Raw genomic sequence first — 23,807 nt, forward strand, 5'->3', positions numbered from 1 at the left:
ACATCATCAAACCATCACAACATAACAAGCCTATTGTGACCTCATCACTGGTATGGAATCACCAACTAATTGTGACATCAAAACGTTATTATGACATGATATTGTAACATTACATTGTCAATGTAATATCACTGTCTCATTGTGTATTCACAAACCCATTATGTCCTCATAATATTTTAGAAAATTCATGGCCTTTCTGACTTATAGCTCTTTCTGTGAAATGGTATTTTCATTGTGATGTTGTAGCAATTGAAATTGGACATGTGATGGTGATATTACAAATTAGTCGTGACATCACTATCCAATGGAGACCTCATCACCACTGTGACAACACCAACCCTTTGTGAATCACATTGCCATTGTGACATCATAAACCTATTATGACCTCTTAACACCTTTGAAATAACAGATGGCCTTTGGGACATCAGAGTATCTTTGGGTAACCATATCATCATTTTGAATTAAGGACAGTTGAGGTCAGACATGCCATTGTACCATAACTATCGCTTTTTGACATCATCTCCACAGTTACATCACATTGTCCTTTGGCTTTCAGTAAACACACTGATCTCCTCCTAGAGGTTCCCTACTGCCATTGCAAATGAATTATACTGTTTTCACCAAGGGTTTCTTAATTTATATCCTGGTGCTGCTACCCAAACTTGAAGTTCTTTCTTAGACTATTTTGTTCCAGGGTATCTCTATTATCAAACACCCACTGAGCAACCACTACCAATGCAGATAACTCCTTTCCTTCAAAACCTTCTAACTTTTGCAGCTTTCTTCAAATATCTGGGGCTGATTGGGTAACAAAGGCCATATTTAGTGCTTTTCAATTCTCCAGGGCCTCAGGATAGATAGCCATATAGGTCCTAGGGGCTTCTAGGAGCCATTCCAGAAAAGCATTAGGGGACTCACTGGGGAGCTGTACAGTCTCACTCACATAGATAAATTAGTTGGTTTCCTAGCCACTGCCTGTATCTCTGCTAACACAGTGGTGATAATTGAAAAGTGTCTCCTTATCTCAATCAATTTTGTAGTCCCAGCTTGGGCAAGTCTGAGGAAAGATTTCCTCCAAATGGACTGGGTCATCAGTGGGGAAACCATCTGGTACCTGGACTGCCTTCAAGGCACTGTGCTGGATTCACTCTCTTTCCTCCCAGGTTAAAAGCACCTGTAAATGTTGCTGACAATCATCCCAGGTGGGCTGATATGTGAAGAATACTGTCTGTAATAAGGATATGAGCCCCTGGGGTATTTCACAAAAGATAAAATTTGCTGTTTCCAGTTATACAGGTAAATAGGATTTTGTTACGTATTACGGTGGGAGGAAAACCAGTACCATGTTGATAATAATAACTAGTGACATCTTCAGGCTGCAGGCTGCTGCTGTTCCAAGTGAACCCTGTCCAAAATCGACTGCCACAAAACTTGAATGGAACCCCAAATTGTAAACACATTGCATATTAGATCAGGAACATAGGAGCTTTCCCTGGTTTGTGCTGATACCAGGTTAAATTGGTACCATGACTCATACTGGCCCTACAAGTGATGGAGACTATCTCTTGAGATGCAGACAGGAAGGATGAAGACTGGGTCATCTGAATGTCACATCTTGCATCCGACATTGGAAACATAACAACAAAGATAACATCATCCCAATAAAAAACTGGGCTAAAGACTTAAAGAGAAACTTCTCTGAAGAGGAAAGAAGGATGGCCAATAGAAACATGCAGAAATGCTCAACCTCTCTAGCCATAAAAGAAATGCAAATCAAAACAACATTGAGATACCACCTCACCCCAGTTAGAATGGGTATAATCAAGAACTCTAATAACACAGATGCTGGAGGGGATGTGGACAGAAGTGAACCTTACTGCATTGTTGGTGGGAATTTTAACTTGTTCCACCACTTTGGAAAATAGTATAGAGGTTCCTCAAAAGACTCCACATAGCTCTCCCCTAGGACCCAGCAATCCCACTTTTAAGCATTTACCCAAATGATCACAAACATGACCATACTAAAACTGCCAGCACAACTATGTTTATTAAAACATTATTTACCATAGCTAAAGTATGGAGCCAACCCAGATGCCCCTCAGTAGATGAATGGATCAAGAAAATGTGGTTTATATACACAATGGAATTCTATGTTTCCATCAGAAAGAATGACATCACCCCATTTGTTAGGAAATAGAAAGACTTGGAAAAATCATATTAAGTGAAGTAAGCCAAACCCAAGGAAACATAGGTCCTATTGTTTTCCTTATTTTCAATAACTAGTATATGTCTGAGACAAGCAGAAAAGGTCAGATAAGTTAATGTTAGGTGAAATGAACCCCAAAATAAGTATTCAAATACTTTTGCTGTCATGCAATTGTTTCTAACATATTTATAAGATGATTTCTTTGTGGCTTTGTATATCCCTCCACCACTGCATAACCCCTGTTTTCACTGTATTTGATGTTGGTATAATCTATGGAGAAGAAGGAAAAAAACAAATCGCTTAACTAGGGATACAGGTGGACCCATTGTAACAATGAGATGTACAAATCGGTATGTCAAAAAACGAACTTTACAACTTTGATGGGAAGGAATGGGAAGGGGAAACAAAAGAGGAGACAACAACGATTGATAAGAAATGTACTCATTATCTTGCCCATGTAAATATAACCCCTACGGTATTTTCTCTATAAAAAAGTTAACAACATTACTCTTATTTAAGTTCCCTGATAATGACCAGTACTGGCCACACTGGCCCAACATTTTTCTTCCTTACCTGGGAGTCAGAGGAGCAGAAGCCCCAGGAGCTGAGCAGGGGCCCTCAGGTCCATGCTGTGTGCTGATTGGGACTGACTCTTGCACAGGATGTGAAATCCTATAAATACACCATGGTTCAATATTCACAATATTTGGATACACTGAGATAAAATTTTCCTGTCTAAGGTAATATATGACTTTATTTTTTGGTAACTTGCCTTGGGGACATAAAACCAACACTGACTGAGCATTCTCATTGTCTTCTCCACAGCCAAGACCTCGAAACAACAAGAAACTCCTCCTGTATTCCTGCTAATGGAGAAATTTGTTTTGAATTTTGAGAATGAAAGGTTATCTAAATGGATCTAAGACACTGAAAACCAGATGCTCTGGAACCTCAGGATATCAAGGATCCATGTTCAGAGAAGCTATGGGTGAGGAATTTACAATGAATTTATTTCCCGTGGATTTCATATCACTCAGGGCATATACCTTGGTAGGATCTAGGTCGGCACAGAACAAAGAACCACACAGACCACTGTCAGCCTCCTCTCTGACCTGCAGCAATGAGGGTTTCTCTGCTCACCTAGGAATCTGTTCCTGAAAGGCTACAAATTCTCCATATGTAATCCTCTATCTATATATCACTTCCTTGGAAGTTTGTCAATAACCACAATTAACCAAGGAAGATTCTTAAAGTACTGTAGAGACAGTAGTAAGCCAGAGTCCAAGATCTGGAGAAAGAACTGAAGCTCAACTCAAGAACAGCTATGTGAGAAGTAGGGAAGAATTGGCTTGTGAGCATAGTGTAAGAGGCAAGTGGGGTGAGAAAACTGAGAAGTCCTCATTCAGAAATGCAGAGCAGAATCATTGGAGGTGTCCTTGTATGAGAAACAGAAGGATATGGGAGGAGGTCTTGATGTCATTTCAGAGCTGAACCCTCATTCCTCAGCCTCCACTCCACTCCAACACCTGTTCTTAAAGAAGTTCCCAGGCTTCCAGCTGCCCCCTGCAGGGCAGCAGCTATGGTGAAATTTCCCCTTCTAGTGGTGACAGGAGGAAGTTCATGTGCCTCAAAGGCAATGGGCTGCTGATGGCTAGAGTGACCTATGTCCAGACCCCAGCCTAACTCTGGTAGACTTGATGACCAGGCAGGGAGTGAGCAGGAGTTCAGGATTCAGGCTTGGTTTCTGTTGATTCCTGTCTGGGATGCTCTTTATATTCTTGCTAGGACACAGGAAGGAGACCATGTCCATATAAGGTGTTCACTGGCATCTGGGCAGGAGAAAAAAAAATGCATATGCATCTACGAACAAAACCAATGAAACATTGCAGATAGTCATTTTTTCTGATTCTGATCAGAAAACGAAGCAGGCTCACACTTTTATTTTCAAGGAAATGTTCTCGTTGAATGCAAGCATCCTCAGGATGAAGCCTCAGTCCTGCTTCCTCCCCAAGGTCAGAGCAGACAGAAGAGAAGCAAGGCTGTGACTCCATGTCCAGAAGTCATCTCCTGAGGGAGGCTGATCCTGTTCAGAGAGAGCTGGTTTGGTGCCTTACTCTGCCTGCATTGCCATGAAAAACATAAATATCTTAGTCTGGGCAGACAAAGCAAAGTATTTTTTAAACCAAAATTCTGAAGTTGCAAAATCAGGAGCTATCATCTTATTTGGTCTTTCTAACTGTTCAACTTCTTGGAACATTCTGAGGCCTTTGATACCTTTGACAGACACAGACACAGAGACAGAGCAACCCAATGCCTCATCTCCTAATGGTATTAGTACTACGGGGTTTGCTACAGCTCCATTGACCTCACATGACCTCACACACTTCTTAAAGGCCTCTTTGCCAAGGACACATATCTCTGGATAATATGAATCAATTCTTAAAAGATGGCCTGTGCTGAGAAAGAAAGCAGGAAATAGAGGCAAGCCCAGCTTCCAGTCTCCAAATACCAAAGACAGAAGACTTTTCCCCACAATTCAGCCTGCAGGCAGCTCCTCCTGAGTGTCCCTTATCATAGTCAAATGCCCAAGCTCAGAGCCTGTTCCTTGATGATAGAACACTAATTCTATGGCTTCCTTATGACTACTAAACAGCATTTTTGTTTATTGTGGGGTTTCTCTTCCATCTAGTGGCATTTTTTTAATATTACATCTCACAAAACCAGAATTTTTTAAAGGAAGAATTAATTATGAATTACATTTTAAAATGTCTTTTTATCCTTTTCTATAGATTAAATTCAGATTGTTTGATTGGTGTGTGTGTGTGTGTATGTGTGTGTGTGTGTTCGTGTCTTTATGGAAGTACTGGAAGTCAAGGACTAGGTACTGCCCTTAGCTCTGTTGCTCTACATCTGGATAACTCCACTTAAACCTTTTTTGCTGGTTAATCAGAGACAGGGTCTCAAAGTCTTTCCTTCCCAAGTTTCTTTGAACTCTGATCTCAGATCTTCTCAGTAGTACCTGGATTAGATTGTATGCTTTTTGAGAAAAGTAATGCAGAAAGAATACTGTCAGTATACCACATCAGGAGTTGCATTATAACCTATCTTATTTTTTCTGGTAGTAATAATTAGGAAAATGAATATGTTTTAGACAAGATATGTCTGCCATCATGGCAGCAGCTTTCATTATTTTTCCTATTTGATTTGTTCACAGTTTATTAAGAATATTCTATTCCTATTGGAGTCTATATCTTCTGTTTGTATTTTAGGTTGTCCTCTTCTTCCTCAGTGATTCTATACTCAAAATTTTAGTCCCTGGTATTACATTATATAGAGTTGTGGCTTCAAACTGAATGGATATTGCTTTGTTTAACATGAGAAATGTTTACTGAGATAAAATTCCTCTTTTTCCAGTAGTATGTGTGTTTCTAAGAGAGAGAGAGACAGACAGACAGAGACAGAGACAGAGAGAGAGAATGGAGAGAGAGATAGAGAGAGACAAAGAGAGACAGAGAGAAAGAGAGTATGTACCTGATTTGCCAGTAGGAAGTTGAAGAATAGAGCTAGGAAGTCCACAAAGTTGAAGACAGAAAAATGAGAGATAAAAGCTGCACAGAGATCCCAGAATCTCTTCAAGTCACCCCTGGGATTCTACAAAATATGAATCACTAACTGCATGTGGAGAGCTGAAGTGATAAAGGAAAATCTAACTCTCTTTGGTGCACAACAGGTGCATGTGTGGAGAACCAGTGGCTCCTCCTGTGCTTGTCTGACTTGAGTCATGATGTCTTACAAGGTTGCTTGTGTTGGCTTCCTGAAGTCAGTGTGCTGGGAAAGTATGATAATTCGACAAAAAGAACCTGTTGCTCTTCATGTGGGTTGTTCACTGTTCTTAGTTATAGATGTCAAGTGCCTTCAGCTCCAATGGACTTATGAGGTATATTTTTCACACAAACTACTGAATTCTTAAATCAAAGGTTCTGGAAACCACGCTAAGAGTGGAGCTGTAGGGGAACCCCAGCTGTCTGAGGCTCTGTACTCACTTGCCTCCTGCAGAGAAGAACTGCCCCTCTCATCCTGCTCCAGAAATACTGTACCCAGACACCAGTGTTCAGATCCCATCTGCTGTCCTGCAGCTGTCCTGTGCTGTTTATATCCATATCTCACCCTCCGGAGGTTAAATCTATGAATGCAAGAAGTTTTTCTACACATTCAGCTTATTTTTTTTCACTCATAGTTATTTTTGCTCATTTAAAGTCTCTTAAAAATCTATATCTACATATTGTTGCCTAACAAGCTAACAAAGTTTCCACTACAAATAAGAGCTGTCCCTTTCAACTAAGTGATAGTGAGTCTAAATGCTCTCAGATCAGCATCCATCTTCTATCATAGTCAAAGTAAGCTAGAACATGTTATAAAGATAGGTTAACTTTTCATTGCTGTGACTAAGATCTTACTGAAAGCAACTTGAAGGGCAGAATTCTTTACTTCAATCTTACATTAGAAATTGTAGTCTGCCATGTGAGCACAGTGTAGTGGAGTTCACATCATGACCCCCAAGAATAAGAGTGAATATTCTACTTCCTCCTCCTTCCCCTTTTCTTGCAGAAGAGACACCAGCCTATTGGAAGGGGCTGTGGACATTGGTGTTCATCTTTCTCCCTTAGTCAATTGTTTCTAGAGAAACTTTCACAGACAGGTGCAGAAGTGTACTTAACCTACAAGTAATCCAACCAATGTGACAATGCAGAACCACCTGAGAAGTCATCAAAATTACTTCTGTTTTCTTAAACCTTTCATGAAAATAATAAGTTTAGGAAGATTACTTAGCAGTGTATGTATGTTTATTCCTAAGTCTCCATGTTCTGCATTCTTACATATCTTTCTCTAGAAAAGGCTCTGGAAAAACCTTTCATCAGATCCCTCATTGTGTGTGTGTGTATGTGTGTGTGTGTGTGTGTGTGTGTGTGTGTGTGTGTGTATCTTCACATGATGAATTTTTCTCTGAATATTTATATGTATACATATATGTGCAGTAATAAATAAATATTTGTGCATGTTTTTAAAATATATGATCCATAGAGAAACATACCCATATATGTATGAATATGCCACCTACTGACTGGGCAACACTGTGAGCCACCTGCTCCCCGCTATTCATTTAAAATCCTAGCTACTGAGGAACCTGAGATCTGAGGCTCTCAGTTCAAAACCAACTTGGGCAGGAAAGTCCATGAGACTCTATTACCAGCTATAATCACTGGAATACCAGAAGAGAAACTGTAATTCAAAGTAGTAGAGACCTAGTCTTAAACAAAATAACTCAGGGGCAGTGGTCAGGCCGTGAGTTCAAGCCCTAAGACCAACAAAAATGCACAAGTAGCTGATGAATATAAGTGCTTGGGGTTGTATGCCAAAAAGGTTTAGGGTAGCTGGGTGCCGGTGGCTCACATCTGTAATTTTAGCTACTAAGGGAGGTGAAATCTGAGGATCACGATTCAAAGCCAGCCAGGGTAGGAAAGTCCATGAGATTCTTCGCTCCAATAAACCACCACAAAACTGGAAGTGGCACCATGGATCAAGTGTAGAGCACTAGCCTTGAGCTGAAGATCTGAGGGACAACACCCAGATCCAGAGTTCAATCCTAAAGAACGACCGAAAAAAAGTTTTGGGGTGGTTCACTGTGCTCTATTTTTATTAAAAACCAGTTGATTAACTATGAATCTTTATAAAAACAATCAGGCAGGAAAGAGAAAACATCTACAAGATATATTAACAAATATGATACATTTTAGTTTATTTATTGAAATATCTGAGGAACACAGCACTAATATTATCCATATTGCAGTATTATATAATATAATGTATGGTAATATATAAATAGAGCAAGAAAAAGGAGACATTTCATCCACCACCACTGAACCTGGATGTGGTCCCAGATTGCAAACTAGTGGCAAAATAAATCAGGAACTTAGGAGCATTCCCTGGTTTCTGCTGGTACCAATGTAAATTACTGCCAATGCCCTGACTGGCCCTGCAAGGGATGGAGACTCTCTCTCCAAGAGATGCAGACATGGATGGCAACTGGGTCAACTGAACATCACATGTGGCACCTGACAATGGAAACATAAAATCCATTAGCCATTTAGTAAATTATGCTTTCCAAGAAGAGCCAACTAATCCTTAGCATTGTCCATCCTTATCTGGGAGCCAGAGCATCAGAAGCCCCAGGAGTTGAGCAGGGCTCCTCATGTTCATGCTGTGTGCTGACTGGAACATTCTATTGAACAGTGTGTAAGCAGCTTATCAAGTCCTTGGACCTTGCTCTGGGGAAGATGCAAATCAGCAGGGGCGGACCAACTGCAGGATGTCAGATCTCAGTGACCAAATAGAGACTTAAGGACACCATATGGCAAATTTGCCTCTATACAGGTTCCTCTCTGATAATGGGAAAAAAGATTGATTCTTTTTCATTTAAGTATAAATAAATGATATAACATTAAAACTGGGAGAAGTAAAACCAAAAACCAGTCCATTACTTCACATGGCACTGAGTAGCTGTTACTTAAGTTGCAAACTCTACAGCTAGCTACATGAGAGATGACTCTGATGTTTGTTCCCTTGTCAAAAGTTTAATTGTTATTAGGCTGGTCTCATTTTTTGGACACCCCCTACTTAGACCATGTGTGGCCAGCTCAAGGCTCCCCCTAGTGGCACAGCTGTTGCTTGATGACTTACCCATTCTCTCTGGAGTACCATGGGTAGTTCAAATAGCAGCATTCTCTTAGGGCAGGGGAAGCTGCAGAGGGAGCTTCTGGCCAGACATAGCCACCTGTGATCCTGGGGCTCTGGGCTTAACTGAAACATCACATTATTGCTTTGTTGCAGGCTGGACACTGCCAGGTGCCTGTTGCCTGACCTCAGTTTAAATAAGGGACTTCAAGACTAGAAAGGATGGCTCTTTTCAGTTTATTGCATGAAGGAGTTATACTAGTCCAAGTTAAAAGTGGACCCCAAATGGTTACATTATGCAAGCTGTGAGGTTTTTAACTTGTGACAAGGGAAAGGAGGGAAATTCTACTCATTGCAAGGAAATCCTCACTTAAACTTTAGTGATCCATAAGCACTTAAAACACATGAACCTTCAACTGATCGTCCTTAGCCTGTCCAAGCTCTACCAGGAACTGGCATAGGTTCTTGTGCTGGTCACCCTGTAGCTGAATTACTTCTCCATATTCTGGATGCTTAATTACAGTACCATTGCAGGCAAATTTCTTCTTAAACAACTTCAGTAGTTTCTTTTTATCATAATAGTCAGTGATCCCTTGGACAGTAGTAAGGGTCTTCCTGCCATTTCTCTATTGAATTCTTTATTTGTTTAAATGTTTTTATTGTGAAAATACTGTACAGAGGGGTTACAATTACATGAGCAAGGTAATGAGTACATTTCTTATCAAGCATTGTTGCCTCCTCCTCTTTTCCCCTTCCATCCCTTCCCTCCGATCTCCACAACTACATTCCTCCCCCCAATAGCATCTTGTGCACCTCATTGTGAAATGTGTCCACCTGTACCCCTACTTAAACAATTTGTTTTTTTTTCCCTTCTGCTTCCCAAATTATACGAACATCAAATGGAGTGAAAACAGGGGTTATACCGTGGAGGAGGGACATACAAAGCAAAAAACAAACAAACAGACAAAAAAAATGTGGTACATTATAATAGATTAGAAACAATAGCAAGCAAGAAAGAAAAAAAACACTTAGATATAATCCTTGGAGAGAGCAGGAAACAGGTCATCACCCTTACTTTCATCAGCAAAGGGATCAAAAGGGTGAAGGTTCTGAATAGCAGACAAAGGATAAGATTCCTTTTCCTAAATTATATTAAGTGAAGTAAGCCAGGCCCAAAGAAACATAGGTCCCATGGCTTCCCTTATTTGCAATATATAGTATATGTCTGAGTCAAGCAGAAAAGGTCAGATAAGGTGATGTTAGTGAAATGAGCCCTAAGATATATATTCAAATGTTTTTTTTTTCTTTCATGCGACTGTTTCTAACACATTTATAGCATTATTTCTTTGTTGCTTTGTATGTCCCTTCCCCACAATATAACCCCTGCTTTCACTGTATTTGAGGTCAGTATAATTTGTGGAGGGGAAGGGAAAAAACAAATAATTTAAATAGGGATACAGGTGGACCCATTGCAACAATGAGATGTACAAGTCATTATGTCGAAAAAAGAACTATACAACTTTGGCCTGGGAATTGGGGGGTTAGGGTAGAGAAATGGGAAGGAATAGGAAGGGGAAACAGAGGAGGAGGCAACAATACTTGATAAGAAATGTACTCATTACCTTCCCCATGTAATTGTAACCCCTCTATAGGGTATTTTCACAAAAAATAATAATAATAAAGAAAAGATTAATTATGTGAACATAAAAAAATTCTAATGAGCCAGTTTGGAAAGAACTGTCCACCCAAGGGCACAGTGGGGCGTTTCAAAGAAAAGTATAAGTGAAGGTCAAAGGAAACATGAAGTTCAATAAACTTATAAAAGACAGATGATCTCACTGGTAATCAGGAAATCAAACCCCAGAGGACTTGAAGACATACATAATGTGCCAGGACTCAGGGTTGGAAAGTCTGTGAAGTGATGGGTATTTTCCTAGAGTTCTGGTGAGAAGTGAAAATTGGCTTGAGGACCTTGGAAGAAACCAAGGCTGCGGGGTAAAGTGGGAGATGTACCATTTGTAAATGGGCTGCCACACAACACCTCCTCTCCTGGGTATACAAGCCTGAAACACCTTGCTCATCATCTCTAGAAGAGGGAAACAACAGCCATCATCCAGAAACAGAAGACACTGGAAACATCTCAGGGTCTAGCCCAGGAGAAATAAACTGTCCTGAATTCACAGAAATGCAATGCTCTAAGAAACAAAAATGAACTACAGCCATATGCATTAATGCAGGTGAATCTGAGAAACATAATGTTGATGTTCAAAAAAACCACTGAAAAATCTAGGAAGCATAATCCCATTTTTATAAACATAGAAGATGCATTATTTGTATTTCTGTCACCCTAAAGAAAAACAAAGAAGATGCTAATACTATTATTCTGAACAAGCTTTCTTAAAGGGAGAAATCCAGACTTCAATGTTACTGAGAATGTTATTTCTTAGGCCAGGTAGTCAGTAAATGATATTCATTTTATTATTTGTCAGTAAATAATACATCTATGTCCAAGATTCTCATTTGACTATAGTGTATAATCAATAAATATTTAACTAGCATTCTAATTTATTATGAAATGATGTTTTGGCTATCATTTACTGGAAACGATGATCTATATTAAACACTAAACTTCTGTGTGACAACAAAGAATAAGGGTTCTGATAAATATAGAAATCCCTCAGACTTTTTGGTACATATTTAAATTAGCTTTGTGTTATGGAGCTGAAAGGTGTGCCAGAGAGTGAATCTTTTCTCTGCTGACTGCAGGAAGGTGTTCATTTTCTGTCTGGATAGAGATTGGCACCCTTTGGATGGGAAAGCATGGAGGACAGCATTCCTTCTCCATTTCCTTAATTGGTGTGTTCCCACGGGCTGCTTGAAATCCTCTTATTTACCTTCTGGGTGCAATCAACTTGTCCTTGTCCATAAGCAGGTTTGAAGAATTTTTGTGTATGTAAGAGGATGGGTTCATAGTTATGGGAAGAAAAATTGAGATAGAGCATGTTAGGATTTTGTCCTTCAGACATCCTTTAGAATCTGTGAAGAATCCTATAAACACTGAAACATTAACCTAAGGAACACACCAGGTTATGATGAATAGTAAGACCATGTTCAAACTCTGAAGACAGAGAGACCTCTAGATCTTAAATTGTTGATAATGTTGACTACATTCTTCAGCAAACATAAGAAGTCTTACAGAAAGCCAAGTATGGGGCCCCATATATGTAACCTCAAGAAAATACTCCCAGGAGCAGGCAGCAATTCTTGATAAGAAATGTACTCATTACCTTGCCCATGTAACTGTAACCCCTCTGTATGTTATTTTCACAATTAAATTAAAAGAAAGAAACAAAATGAAGAATTACCCCCCAAATAAAGAAAGAAAATACTCCAGAAAAGAGACTAGAAAAGAGAGAAAGAGAGACAATGAAACAGAAGAAGTGGTTAATTTGGAATATGATTTCTCTTGTTAGTAAGGATTTTGAACAAATAAACTATGGGGAATGATTATTTTTGAAGAAATTTTCTAACAATAGAAATGTGGAGGATGGAGAATAAGTAATTTCAGAGCAAGAGAGTTAAAAATAAGATCCTAAAGCCTTCTGCTAAATGTGGTTTGATAACATATTTCAAGTTTGGGATATAGATAGCTAAATAGATATCACACATATACATAGATAAACGTAAATATATATAAGCATAAATGTATAAATTATATATATATATATATATATATATATATATATATATGGACAAGACAAATGGCCACTGGCTTCAGTTGGATTGGTGCAGAACTGATCAGCTGTTCCCTAAACAATTATCCAACCTGAGTAATGAAAACTCACATCAGGTGATGAAAGACATTGAGGAACTCTCTCCCATCTACCCAACCTACTTCCCACTAAACCAGAAGTAAGAAGCTAAGATCAGAACACCCCCTAACAGCAGGGAGGGTTAGAAGATCAGTGTTGATGATCCACACCTGTGGGGCAGTCTACAGGAGGCCAACTCACTGGATTCCAAAGCTCAAGTTTAACCTGGTCTTCCCAGTGGAACCCTGTCACTGAAACCCAGCAAGCAAATAAAATGGTTCCCACCAAGCCAAAAGTCTCACAACACTACAAAGAACCTAGAAAGAGGCAAGAAAGGCTGTACACACTGTACACACACACACACACACACACACACACACACACACACACACACACACACACACACATGTATATATGCAATATATATACATTTGTATAGGTTTCTGCATATGTGTATGTACATATATGTGTATATATGTATGCATATACACATACATACACAAGGGAAAATATACTTATATATACACTTATCTCTAGAAGACCAACAGCCACTGTCTTCAGTTAGATTACTTCAAGCATGAGCAGCAATTCCCTAAACAAGTATCCAACCTGGAAACTGCCAATACACATCTTGTGATGGAGGAGATCAAGGCACTCTCCCGTCTACCCAACCTGCTTCCTACCATAACAGAAGCAACAAGCTCAGATCAAAACACACCCTAACCACAGGGGGTAGGAGCTCAGTGTTGATGGTCCACACCTGTGCTCAGCCTACAAGCAGCAGAATCACCAGGTTTAAAATTGCCAGTCCAATTTGGTCTTCCCAGTGTGACCCTGTCTCTGAAACAAAGCAAGCAAACAAAACAGTTCCTTAGCAAGCCAGCAGCACACAACCCCAACAGGAACAACAAAAGAGGAAGGAAAGACTAGGAAAAGACACTGGCCAGTACAGATTTGCATACAAATGTATATATATGTATATATATAATTATATATAACTATATATGCTTGTGAATATATATGTATGTATATATGTTTGCACATATACATAGGTTAAAATACACACATACACACATAAATACATATTTATTTTTTCATTTCTATATTTATTAATCTTGACCAGGCAAATGGCCACTGCCTTTAGCTGGATTGGTGCAGGCGGGATCAGCGATTCCCTCAGCAAGTGTCCAATCCTAGAAGTGCCAACACACATCAGGTGATGAAGGACACTGAGGTCAAATTGGCAACAATAGCCTTGGAGTTTGTGGAGCAACTAAAAAAGTATGTCTAGGGATATCGGTTATCTTTAAAGGTGGAAAATAATACAGGGCCAGATAGAGAGGATACTGTAAACAGGATGGAGACAAAGGGAGTGTTAGTGGAAGTTGCCAGTTCCTCTGGTCCCCCAGGTCAGAGGAATAGTGGGGGATCTCTTTATGCAGGAGTTCCAGACAAGAAAGGCAGAGCCGACACTTGGCCTTGGGAGTTGTAGGGAGGGGACTTGTGGAAGGTCAGGCAAGGTGCATCATGGGAGACCCCCTGCTAGGATGTAAGGGTGTGACAGGCGTGAGACAGGGAGGGACTTACAGGAGGAATTGTGGGAAGAGGTGGGGCAGAAAGAGTTTATATAAGCCAGGCAGCTGGTGGGCAGGGTCACTCTGGACTCGGCTGCAGAGAGGACCAGGAGGAAGCCTACGTGCCTCACAGCGATCGACCAGAATAGAGTGCCCAGAGCACGGTGAGTGACCCACGGCATTCAGAAAGCCAGGTGAGTGGCCTGGGCATCTCTGTAGACATAGACGGGGTTGGCAGAAGGATGGAGGCAGCCCAGTGGGAGTGCAGAGCGGTGAGGCAGATTCAGGAGCGCCTGGCCTCCAGCACAGATGCCGACGAGCTATACAAATCCTTGAGGCTGCTCTCAGTCATGTCCATCACGGCAGAAATCCTTGCCACCACGGGTGTCAGAGAGACAGTGAAGGGTTTTAGGAAGTACCAGCAGGTGGGCAGTTTGGCCAAGGAGCTGGCCAAGCGCTGGAAGACCTTGCCTGTGCTGAGGCGCAAATCAGAGGCTCTGAGCCAGGTTCCTGAACAGGATGGCGGTCAAGAGCCCAGGAAGGATGATCTGCGAGAGGGGGAGTGGAAGCGGAGGAGGAAACTGGAGCCGGAGGACATGTTGAAGTCCTCAAATGTGGATGCGTTCTCTCAGAGTAGGGCGAGTGACCCGCAGGACCCAGGAACCCAGGTGAGTGGGCCCAGCATCTCTGTAGACATGGTGGGGGGTGACATCGGGATGCAGAATGCCGAGTCTGTGTGCGGAGTTGTGCGGCAGCTCCAGGAACACCTAGCCTCCAGTACAGACACGGCCGAGCTTCTTAATTCCTTGAGGCTGCTCTCAGTCATTCCCATCACGGCAGAAATCCTTGCCACCACGGGTGTCAGAAGGGTAGTGAAGCGTTTTAGGAAGCACCCACAAGTGGCTGGTTTGGCCAAGGAATTGGACAAACACTGGAAGACCTTGGCTGTTCTGAGCCACAAATCAGAGGCTCTGAGCCAGGTCCCTGACCAGGATGGAGGTCTAGAGCCCAGGAAGTATGATCTTGGGCAGGGGGAGGGTCAGAGGGATGTTGAGGATGGTGAGAGGGAGCAGGAGGACCTGTTGAAGGCGTCAAATGTGGATCTGTCCTCTCAGAGCAGGGCGAGTGAACCCCTGGATGGAGGAGTCCAGGAGTGTGGTTCCCGTGTCTCTGTAGACGTGGCCAGGGGTAGCAAGGGGACGCAGACCGCCGAGTGGGTGTGGGGAGCCGTGCGGCTGCTCCAAGAGGACCTGGCCTCCAGCACACATTCGGAGGAGCTCCGCAAATCCTTGAGTCTGCTCTCCGTCTTGCCCATAACGGCAGAAATCCTTGGCGCCACGGGTGTCAGAGAGATAGTGAGGGGTTTTAGGAAGCACCCGCTGGTGGGCAGTATGGCAAAGGAGTTGGACACACGCTGGGAGACCTTGGCTCTTCTGGGCTGCAACCTAGCGCTTCTTTCGGCGATTCTACAGCAGGTCTCTGAACAGGATGGCACTCAAGAGCCCAGGAAGGAGGCTCTTGGGCTGTCAGAGTCAGGGTGGGTGCAAGAGGACAAGTTGAAAGAGTCAAGTGTGGTTTGGGGCTCCAGGGGGAAAGAAACCGCAGCCAGGAGGGGAGGCCTCAACTCTGGGCCAGAGCCCCCACGGCCCGGGGAGCTGTGTGAGTTCCAGGGGCCTGGCAAGTGGTCTGCCAGCCCTTGTCCCAGGAGCAGGAGGGAGAAGCGTCCCCGAGTGGACCCAGAGTCCTCTGGGGGCAGCAGCAGGTCTCATCGTTGGGCTGTGGACAGCTCTGGAGTCTCGCGGGACCCTGGGCCCACTGGTATCCAGGACCTGCCTGGCAACGCGTGCCGTCCGGTCCCCCAGTCTCGGGACACACCAGGGCTCCCACAAGAAGGTCTCCCTTGGGAACCCCAGGGACAGGCTGGGGGCAGACCAAAAGATGGGTGCCGATCCTCTGAAGAGGGGAAGAGAGGTTCAGGCCCCCTGCCCTCTAAGGTCAAGCAGACCTCTGGCAAGCCAGAGACGCAGGCAACGAAGCTGCGCGGGCGCAATCACCAGAACAAACCCCAGCAACAGAATGAATTCCGCACACCTCCACAGTCTTTCGAGGATGCCCTCAACCAGACCCAGCTGCTGCCGAGGAGACAGAGGACCAAGGGCAGGATTCGTGCTGCTGCCTTGGCTCAAGGAGGCCTGAAAAGGAATGGCTCCAGCAGCCCAAGAAGACCTTCGGATTCCGTGCACAGCTCAGTCCCAAGGGCAAGCAAGGTCCAGGAAAACCAGGCTGCACAGCTGGCGCCAACCTCAGCCGCCAATCCAGCCAGTCCTGTCAATTCCACAGAAGCAGTCAGGGTGCCAATGGTGCAGCTCAGCACTGAAACTTCTAATTTCCCTGGGATGCAGGCCTATTCGGGTCAGCTGCCTGACCTAAAAAAGATGCCCTCCTTCTCTTCATCTAGGCCAGGAGCTTCTGTGCCCTGGGAAGTGGGAAAAGGGGAAGGGGAAGGGGAAGGAGGAGGTGTTGAGGAAGGGGTAAAGGGAGATGAAGGGAAGGGGGAAGGGGAGCAGAAGGCAAAGGGGGACAGCGAGAGGGAGAGGAAGAGATGGCCTTGCCTTTTGTCAGAAAGTCCCTGAAGATGCCACTATACTCTGGACCAAAGCGCGACTCCCTCGCTCCCTGGTACCCCCAGAATGTCCAGGGACTCCCGCAACACAGCAGTCCAGCCACTCCCAGCCCGCCCTGCATTCTCCTAGCACCCATTTCCCAGACTTCTACCCCTTCTGCGCACCAGCCTCAAGGGAACACTCACCCGAGGACAGTGGCGCACAGTGGTACAGACAGACTGTGGCAAATCCGCTGTTGCAAAGCATTCGAGGATGAAAAACCAGCAGAGGGTGAGTCCTGGCGAGAGCTGTACCTGCGGCTTCGCCAAGACCAAGAGCAGCGTGTGCAAGCAGCAAGGGCCTGCCCAAGCCAAGAAGAGCCAAGGCCAAGGGGCGCAAAGCTCTTAAACCAACCTCCAGAAAAGCCTCCTGGCCCTGGAAAAAGTTCCCGGGCCAGAACTGTGTTGGAAGTATGCTCAAGGGCCGTTCTCACTGCTTCTGAAAGACTTGGATAATGAGGAGAGTCAGCAGAGTCCTAAGAACAGAGTCTTTAATCCACTGGAGTCTGTTCTTATCAGAACATCGAGGAACACTTCATAAATGCATGAATGCAAAAGCTATATGTCTATTGTGTATATGTAGTAAATTAGGTATTAATTAATTGATTGGTAAACTAATATTTAATTGTATAACTTATCATTTTAAATTCTGAATCTGAGAAGCAAATCGAGGGAATAATGGACAGTCACTGGGCTGGCCTTTCCTCACTCTTAGCCTGGGCATGATGAAGCTTAGGACACAGTCTGTGCCCTTGAGCACAAGCAGTGACCTGTTCACTGCAGAGGACTCTGGTGACCTGCTGGGGACAGCACTGATCCTGCAGCCCTCTCTCATCTCCCACAACTGGACATGCTGTGTGCACATGTTCCCTTTAGCGCTGGAAGTCACAATATAGCTTAGGCTAATACTGAGCTGGTAAATCCCAGCACCACAGCCAAAGATGAGAATTATTTGAAAAGCACTAATTTCTAATATTAACTATCCAATTTGTAGTGTTCAAATACAGTGGACAAATGCTGGAGAAGAAAATGGAATCAGAATGAGTATTTATTAAACGATATGATGCATTATCATCCCATCAGCCAAAGGAGCCTTATGGCTGCCTGTGCAATTCCATGGCATTTGCTGCAATATCCTAAAGGGTATCAGAAATGCTTGGTTCAGAGAGCACAACAGTGACTTAGTATCCTGACTTCTCTAGCTTCTTGCTCTCACATTCACTCAGAAAAGCTGTTGTGCTGCTCCTAAAAAAGGCTACACCTGACAGTTCTGCTACAACAGGCAGGGTGGTTTTTGTTCAGGGCTGTATCAGTGTGGGAGGAACATGTGTATGTTGAAAGCCGTAATAAACGCCAACATCCTCAGCCTCCACCCTGCTGATTTTCAATGTGAAATCTGTGCCTGACCCACTGCCCCTGAATCTGTGTGGGACCCCAGAATATTGGTTGGAAAGCAAATAGATTAGGGCTTGTGGAGACTGGCCTGGCTTCTGTAGGAACCAGTACAAATAGGTGTCTCCATCACTATATAAGAGCCTCTGACTGGACCTACAGGAGATGGAGACTGCCTCTCCCAGGGTGACAGACAGAGAGAGTGGAGTCTGAGTCAATATAACATCTCCACTGGATCCTAAAATAATTAGGAAAGTGGACAGGGTTAGTTACCAGCATCATGAGCCATTTTCACAATTATCTTATTGCAGGCTATATTTTTTATTTTTGTTTCATCCAACAAAATGTTCATTAAATACATGATGAACACACACACACACACACACACACACACACACACACACACACACACACACATCCAGAATTTGTAAAACAGCATGGGTCTTTGTTCCTTCTGGAATCTTCCTCACTCTCAAAGATACATATCCACATTTCCATTCAAGAGGGCAAATATGCAGGAGTGGACATAACACACATGGGGAGCAGAGCTCAGCCCCTCCCCATCTCCTTCCTCAGCTCTAGTGTGTTCTTACCTGATACCCAGAGCAAGAGCAGCCCCAGGAGCTGAACAGGGCACCTCATTTTGAGAGTAAGCAGTGCTGGTCAGTCCAAGCAAACTTAGAGCTGAGCTTTTATGTTGGACTTGCAAGGGAGTTCCTCCCTAAGGAGCAATATGCAAATGTCCTGGTGGGTGCAATGGTGAGAGACAAACTGTCAGGTGAGATGGAAACAGACACTGGGAGGGAGGGGACTCTTCTGTGAGCAAATGACATTAACTGGGACCAAGTAAAGCAAGAGAAATCTAATGTGTGTTCCCTAGAAAGGGAATGCCTTCATGATACCTCCTGCTCTTGTCTGCTGCCTAATTCTTCAACCCTTTCTGGTATGCTTTACAGTTTTCTTGATAAGGATGCATTTCCATAAATATTGAGTCATTCTTATTTATTTTCTAGACATTTGTTTTAAAGTTTAGGTCTGGTCATTTTATTTTGCTTAGTATAAACTACATGTAATATTGAGAGCAAAAAATAAATGTGCAATGTTTAGCACAGATATACAATTCAGACAAACCATGGAATTCAGTATCAAGTTACTCAAAGGCCCTCTTCCAGTCCATAACAGGCAATCCCAACATGTGGCATTATAGTTTGTTTGTTTCTTAGACTTGACCATCACATAAGTGGAAGAGAGAACTTTTATGTGGTTTTAGTTTCTTGTTTCTGAAATCCTTTTGAGGTCTTTTCCCCGCATAGGTTCAGCGCCCTTCCTGTCAATTCCTTTGGTTCTGAAAGGCTTCTTTTTCTGCCAGAGTATGTCTGCACATATCAACTTCCCTTCATTTGCAGTTAGAAAAACAATGGGTGTTTTTTTGCCTTCAATTTTAAGGTATGGGGTCATAAATACAGTATTCTTTGTTGGGTCTTCTTTTCTATTGATTGTCACATATGCCATTCTACTATATTCTAACCTCAATTGTTAATGATAAAATTAATCCAGGATTTCATTGAATTTTCCTGTGCAAATAGGCATAATGTTCTTCAAGATTCTCTTTTCCTGTATAACAAGCTTTTTATCTGTGTTTACCTGATTGTGATTCAGTAGAACTCTTTAATGCAAAAATAAATCTCGTTTTAAGAGTTATTTTTCAAATATTTTTTGCTTATTTTTATCTTTTCCTTTATTGGTTTTTATACACAATCTTACCATAGTAATCACTAAATTAGCCTATAATTCTCTAAGGAATTATCTGTTCATTTTTCATTGATTTTTTTATTAAAAAAATATTGTTATATATTCATTGATTCTTCTGCCATAATCAAGTGATAACATATCTATTTAGTGCATTGTTCCATTGGGTTCTAGAATTCCCAAAACTGATTTTTACACCAATGTGAATTTTTGCCTTACTTCTCCTCTACCTGTCCTCTCCCTTCTCCTTATTCTTCCTAGACAGTTTGTATTACTGGACAAATTTGTATGTTTAAAAATTCAAACTTGCATTTGTTTCCCCTTTCTCTCTCGCTTGCCCAGGATGGGGAATACAAGTTTAACATACTTTCAACCCAAACAGACAGTCACCTCTCATCTCTCCAACCCAGGAAGTTATTAAATCTCTGTCGGAGAAACACAGAACTAAAGAAATGAGACAACAGTAAACCAAAAGATAAGAACCAATTGTGCTACCATTTAGTCTTGGGATGGACATCTTTCATGTAGCCTGGAGCAGACCCCTTGAGCAGCCTCTTAAAACTGGGACCTTTTCTCTGATTAGTAGAATAATAGAGCTTTGATTTCAAATCTTCACTATTCTTCTCATTTGACATGTGACAAATAATAAGCCTTATTTTCTTTTTCTTCAACATACTGCTGTCATTTTTTTGTGAATTAGCTTTGTGGATTCAGGGGACCAAACTTTGGAAACACAACAACATAGAAACTCTTTTGAGAGAAAGTAATAACTTAACAAAAAGATGAGTGACAGTGTAAACCATCAAAATCATTTTGATACATAAGCAAACATTCCAAACACATGAGCAATCCTTGGGAAAATGTTTCCATTCTTGTGGTCAAGTGGGAAGAAGCAACCTGAAAACTTCCTTCCTCCTTGTAAGAACATTGGAGGGATACAATATATATTAGAGGGATGTAATTCTTCAATCATCTTCTATGGATGTCATTCTTTTCTAGACATAAAATTCTTGAATGTTTTTATTTTGAATAATCTAGGACTATGGCTGAATGAGTTAGTGAGATGTAGTCTTCAGTTAGATGTTAGTGACTCTGAACTGGAACTCCACCACCATTTCTGTCATTCGAAGGCCTGGAAATCCTCTGTGCCAATGCTCCCTAGGTTGAACTTCATTGTCACTGGACTTGGGGCTCCAGAGATTCGGTTAGTCTTTATTGTGCTAGACTTTCTGTTTACTCTTTGTTTCTGAGGGATGATAAAAACAATCATCCTAAATTTTGAAAGCGGGAAGAAGGAGAAGGGAGAGATAAGAGAAGTTAATCACTTAAAAGTTAAAGGCCCAAAGAATGAAAGTTTGACAAAAGCTTTCTGAAAGTTAATTGAAATACTAAAACCTGAGTAGCCACCCACACATAAATTAGAAATCTTTAGTAACAATGAATTTATAGACTGCTAACCCCATTCAATCCCTAAACACCAAATACAGTGTTTACAAACAGCCACACTTGACCTCTGTATGTACAATCTAACTTGTCTCATTCCTAGCTAATATAGAATTATTGTAAGAACTTTTCGTGAAGGATGACAAAAATGCTCTTGATGTTTAGATCCAGAGGAAAATGGTCCTACTTCTCTTCAGTATTGTCACTGATGGATATAGCAACTTATTGGAGGACATTATTGTTTTCTTTTGTTATGTCACCATTTGATTTCACAGAGACTAAATTCCAAAAGCTTTAAAGCTTTAACAGGCAGTATCTCTTTTTCTGGCTAATGTCTTCCCTGGTCATTGTTGTGACGTATTGGGTAGAAAGAAATGATGGTCAAAGAGGAAAGCTTGTCTTCAAATTATCAGTTCCAGTTGGATGTCATCTTCTAAAATTGTTAATTTCCTGGGATCTGGGAAACACCTGCTTGATGGTCATAGAGGAAGGAGATGCCCTGTTATCTTCCCTAAACCACTGATTTCCTAAATCATGTACTTTCATGATTTTACTTCAATAAAAACAATACCCTTTCTTTTGTCATGAGATGAGCACTATGTATGAAGATGATAATAGTGCTTGACATACTATGTTGCTTCCTGGTTCCAAAAAAAGGAAAGAATACAAAATGTTTTAGGAATTCTTCAGTGTTCTTATGATGTACTATTTAATGACTCAGCTCTTGTTCCTCAAAAACATTTCTGGTCACAGAGATCTGGGGTCTTGTAGAGGAAAACTGTATGATTAGTGCTTCTTTAATTTATAATTTTAACTCATTACTTGAGAAATAAAGTCCAACCTTCAATATATCAAATTATGTTCACCTGGATATTCAAGAATTATATTTGTATATTATTTTTAATAAATTACCTACTGACCTTACTGTATGGCTAGCTAATCAATCATTCTTATTCACAAATATTCTGACTTTCACATTTTCCTTTTCCTCTTAAAGAATCATAATTTCACCTTCCTTTATTTTTCTCATCATCTATTCCTTTTGTATATGTGTAAGTTTGATATTCCACCCCCAGTGACAATTAACAAAATGAAGGAAGTCATGCTCAAAGAAAAATCTCAACTCTAATCCTTCTGTCACATTGCTGGGTATCACAGGTACTGGGTATCACACTCACTTGCTGTATACTTGTAGTTTAGGGTTTTTTTCCTGCTAATATTAGAATACCAAATCGTTTTTCTTCTACTTTATATGAAATATATTCCAAATAATTCTTCAATTTATTAACAATAAATACTTGTATCATTCCATAGCCGTTCACAGAAAGCATCCTTCTTTTACAGTGGAAAAAATCCACTGTGTGTGTGTCTACATATGTCTGTGTGTATGATCCGAGAGAAAGAGAGAAAAAGAGCGAGATAATTGTTTAGTCACATTTTATGTACATGCATTTTGTTTGTTGCCAATATTTTTCCTAGGGTCGAGAAGTTTATCTTCAAGGACATTTTTTGCAATATATGGGATGTATGTTAAATGATAAAATCATGCTGCTTTGTAGATGTTGTCGTATTTTTTTTATCATTTTTAGAATTGTCTCTTCAGATGTTCTCTCCATTATTATTTCCATTCTGTGCATTAACATTTGAAAAAGTTGCTGCCTCATAAATTGTAAACCAAGAGAGTCTGGAGGAAGATGTCAGAGGAGAACATGGGGGCTAAATAAGCTCTCAGGTAGAAACCAGTTTTACTGTTCCAGTGGTAAATCTAAGGCTAGAGTCACACCAAGTATGCCATCATAGTACAAGAGTTTGGCCAGAGAGGAAACCTTCAGGCAGCTTTGTTCCAGAGATAGATTCGAACACTCCAGGATCTGTGGTGGTGGCAGCAGCAGCTGTTACCGTGGCCACCATATCTACAGAAGGATTCCAAGACAACGACACGAGAGGCAGTGTAAAAGCAGATTCTACTCACCACCAGCAAAAACTGACAGAGTGAAAATCTTCATCCTGCTGACCATAGAGAGTCACATACCATAGATGGCCCAGAAACCAAGGGAAAGATGCTAGTACCCTCAAGATATCCTCACTCCTTCTCATAGAGCAGCAGTGGAATGGTAGCTCATCCCTCATCCCTGGAGAAGAACTCTATCTTTGATATTTTGAAAAATCAGGCAAGAGCAGCTAACATCTAACTCAGGCCTTAGAATGAGACAGTAGGAACCATTCAACATGTCATA

General features: G+C 41.7%; 2 pseudogenes and 1 gene segment (V, D, J or C); 1 reads left to right on the top strand and 2 right to left on the bottom strand.

Annotated features, from left to right (window-relative positions):
• Window positions 1-23,807, top strand: part of LOC122116639 — a 1,030,500-nt pseudogene that overhangs the window by 71,208 nt on the left and 935,485 nt on the right.
• Window positions 653-19,075, bottom strand: LOC122116818. The segment is given in 3 exon segments: window positions 653-667; window positions 18,300-18,616; window positions 18,972-19,075. Coding segments are annotated over 3 exon segments (381 nt in total).
• LOC122116764 lies at window positions 9,334-11,909 on the bottom strand (annotated as a pseudogene).

The sequence above is a fragment of the Dipodomys spectabilis genome, unplaced genomic scaffold, assembly GCF_019054845.1.
Source record: "Dipodomys spectabilis isolate Male_0828 unplaced genomic scaffold, ASM1905484v1 ptg000137l, whole genome shotgun sequence".
In the NCBI taxonomy this organism is placed as follows: domain Eukaryota; kingdom Metazoa; phylum Chordata; class Mammalia; order Rodentia; family Heteromyidae; genus Dipodomys; species Dipodomys spectabilis.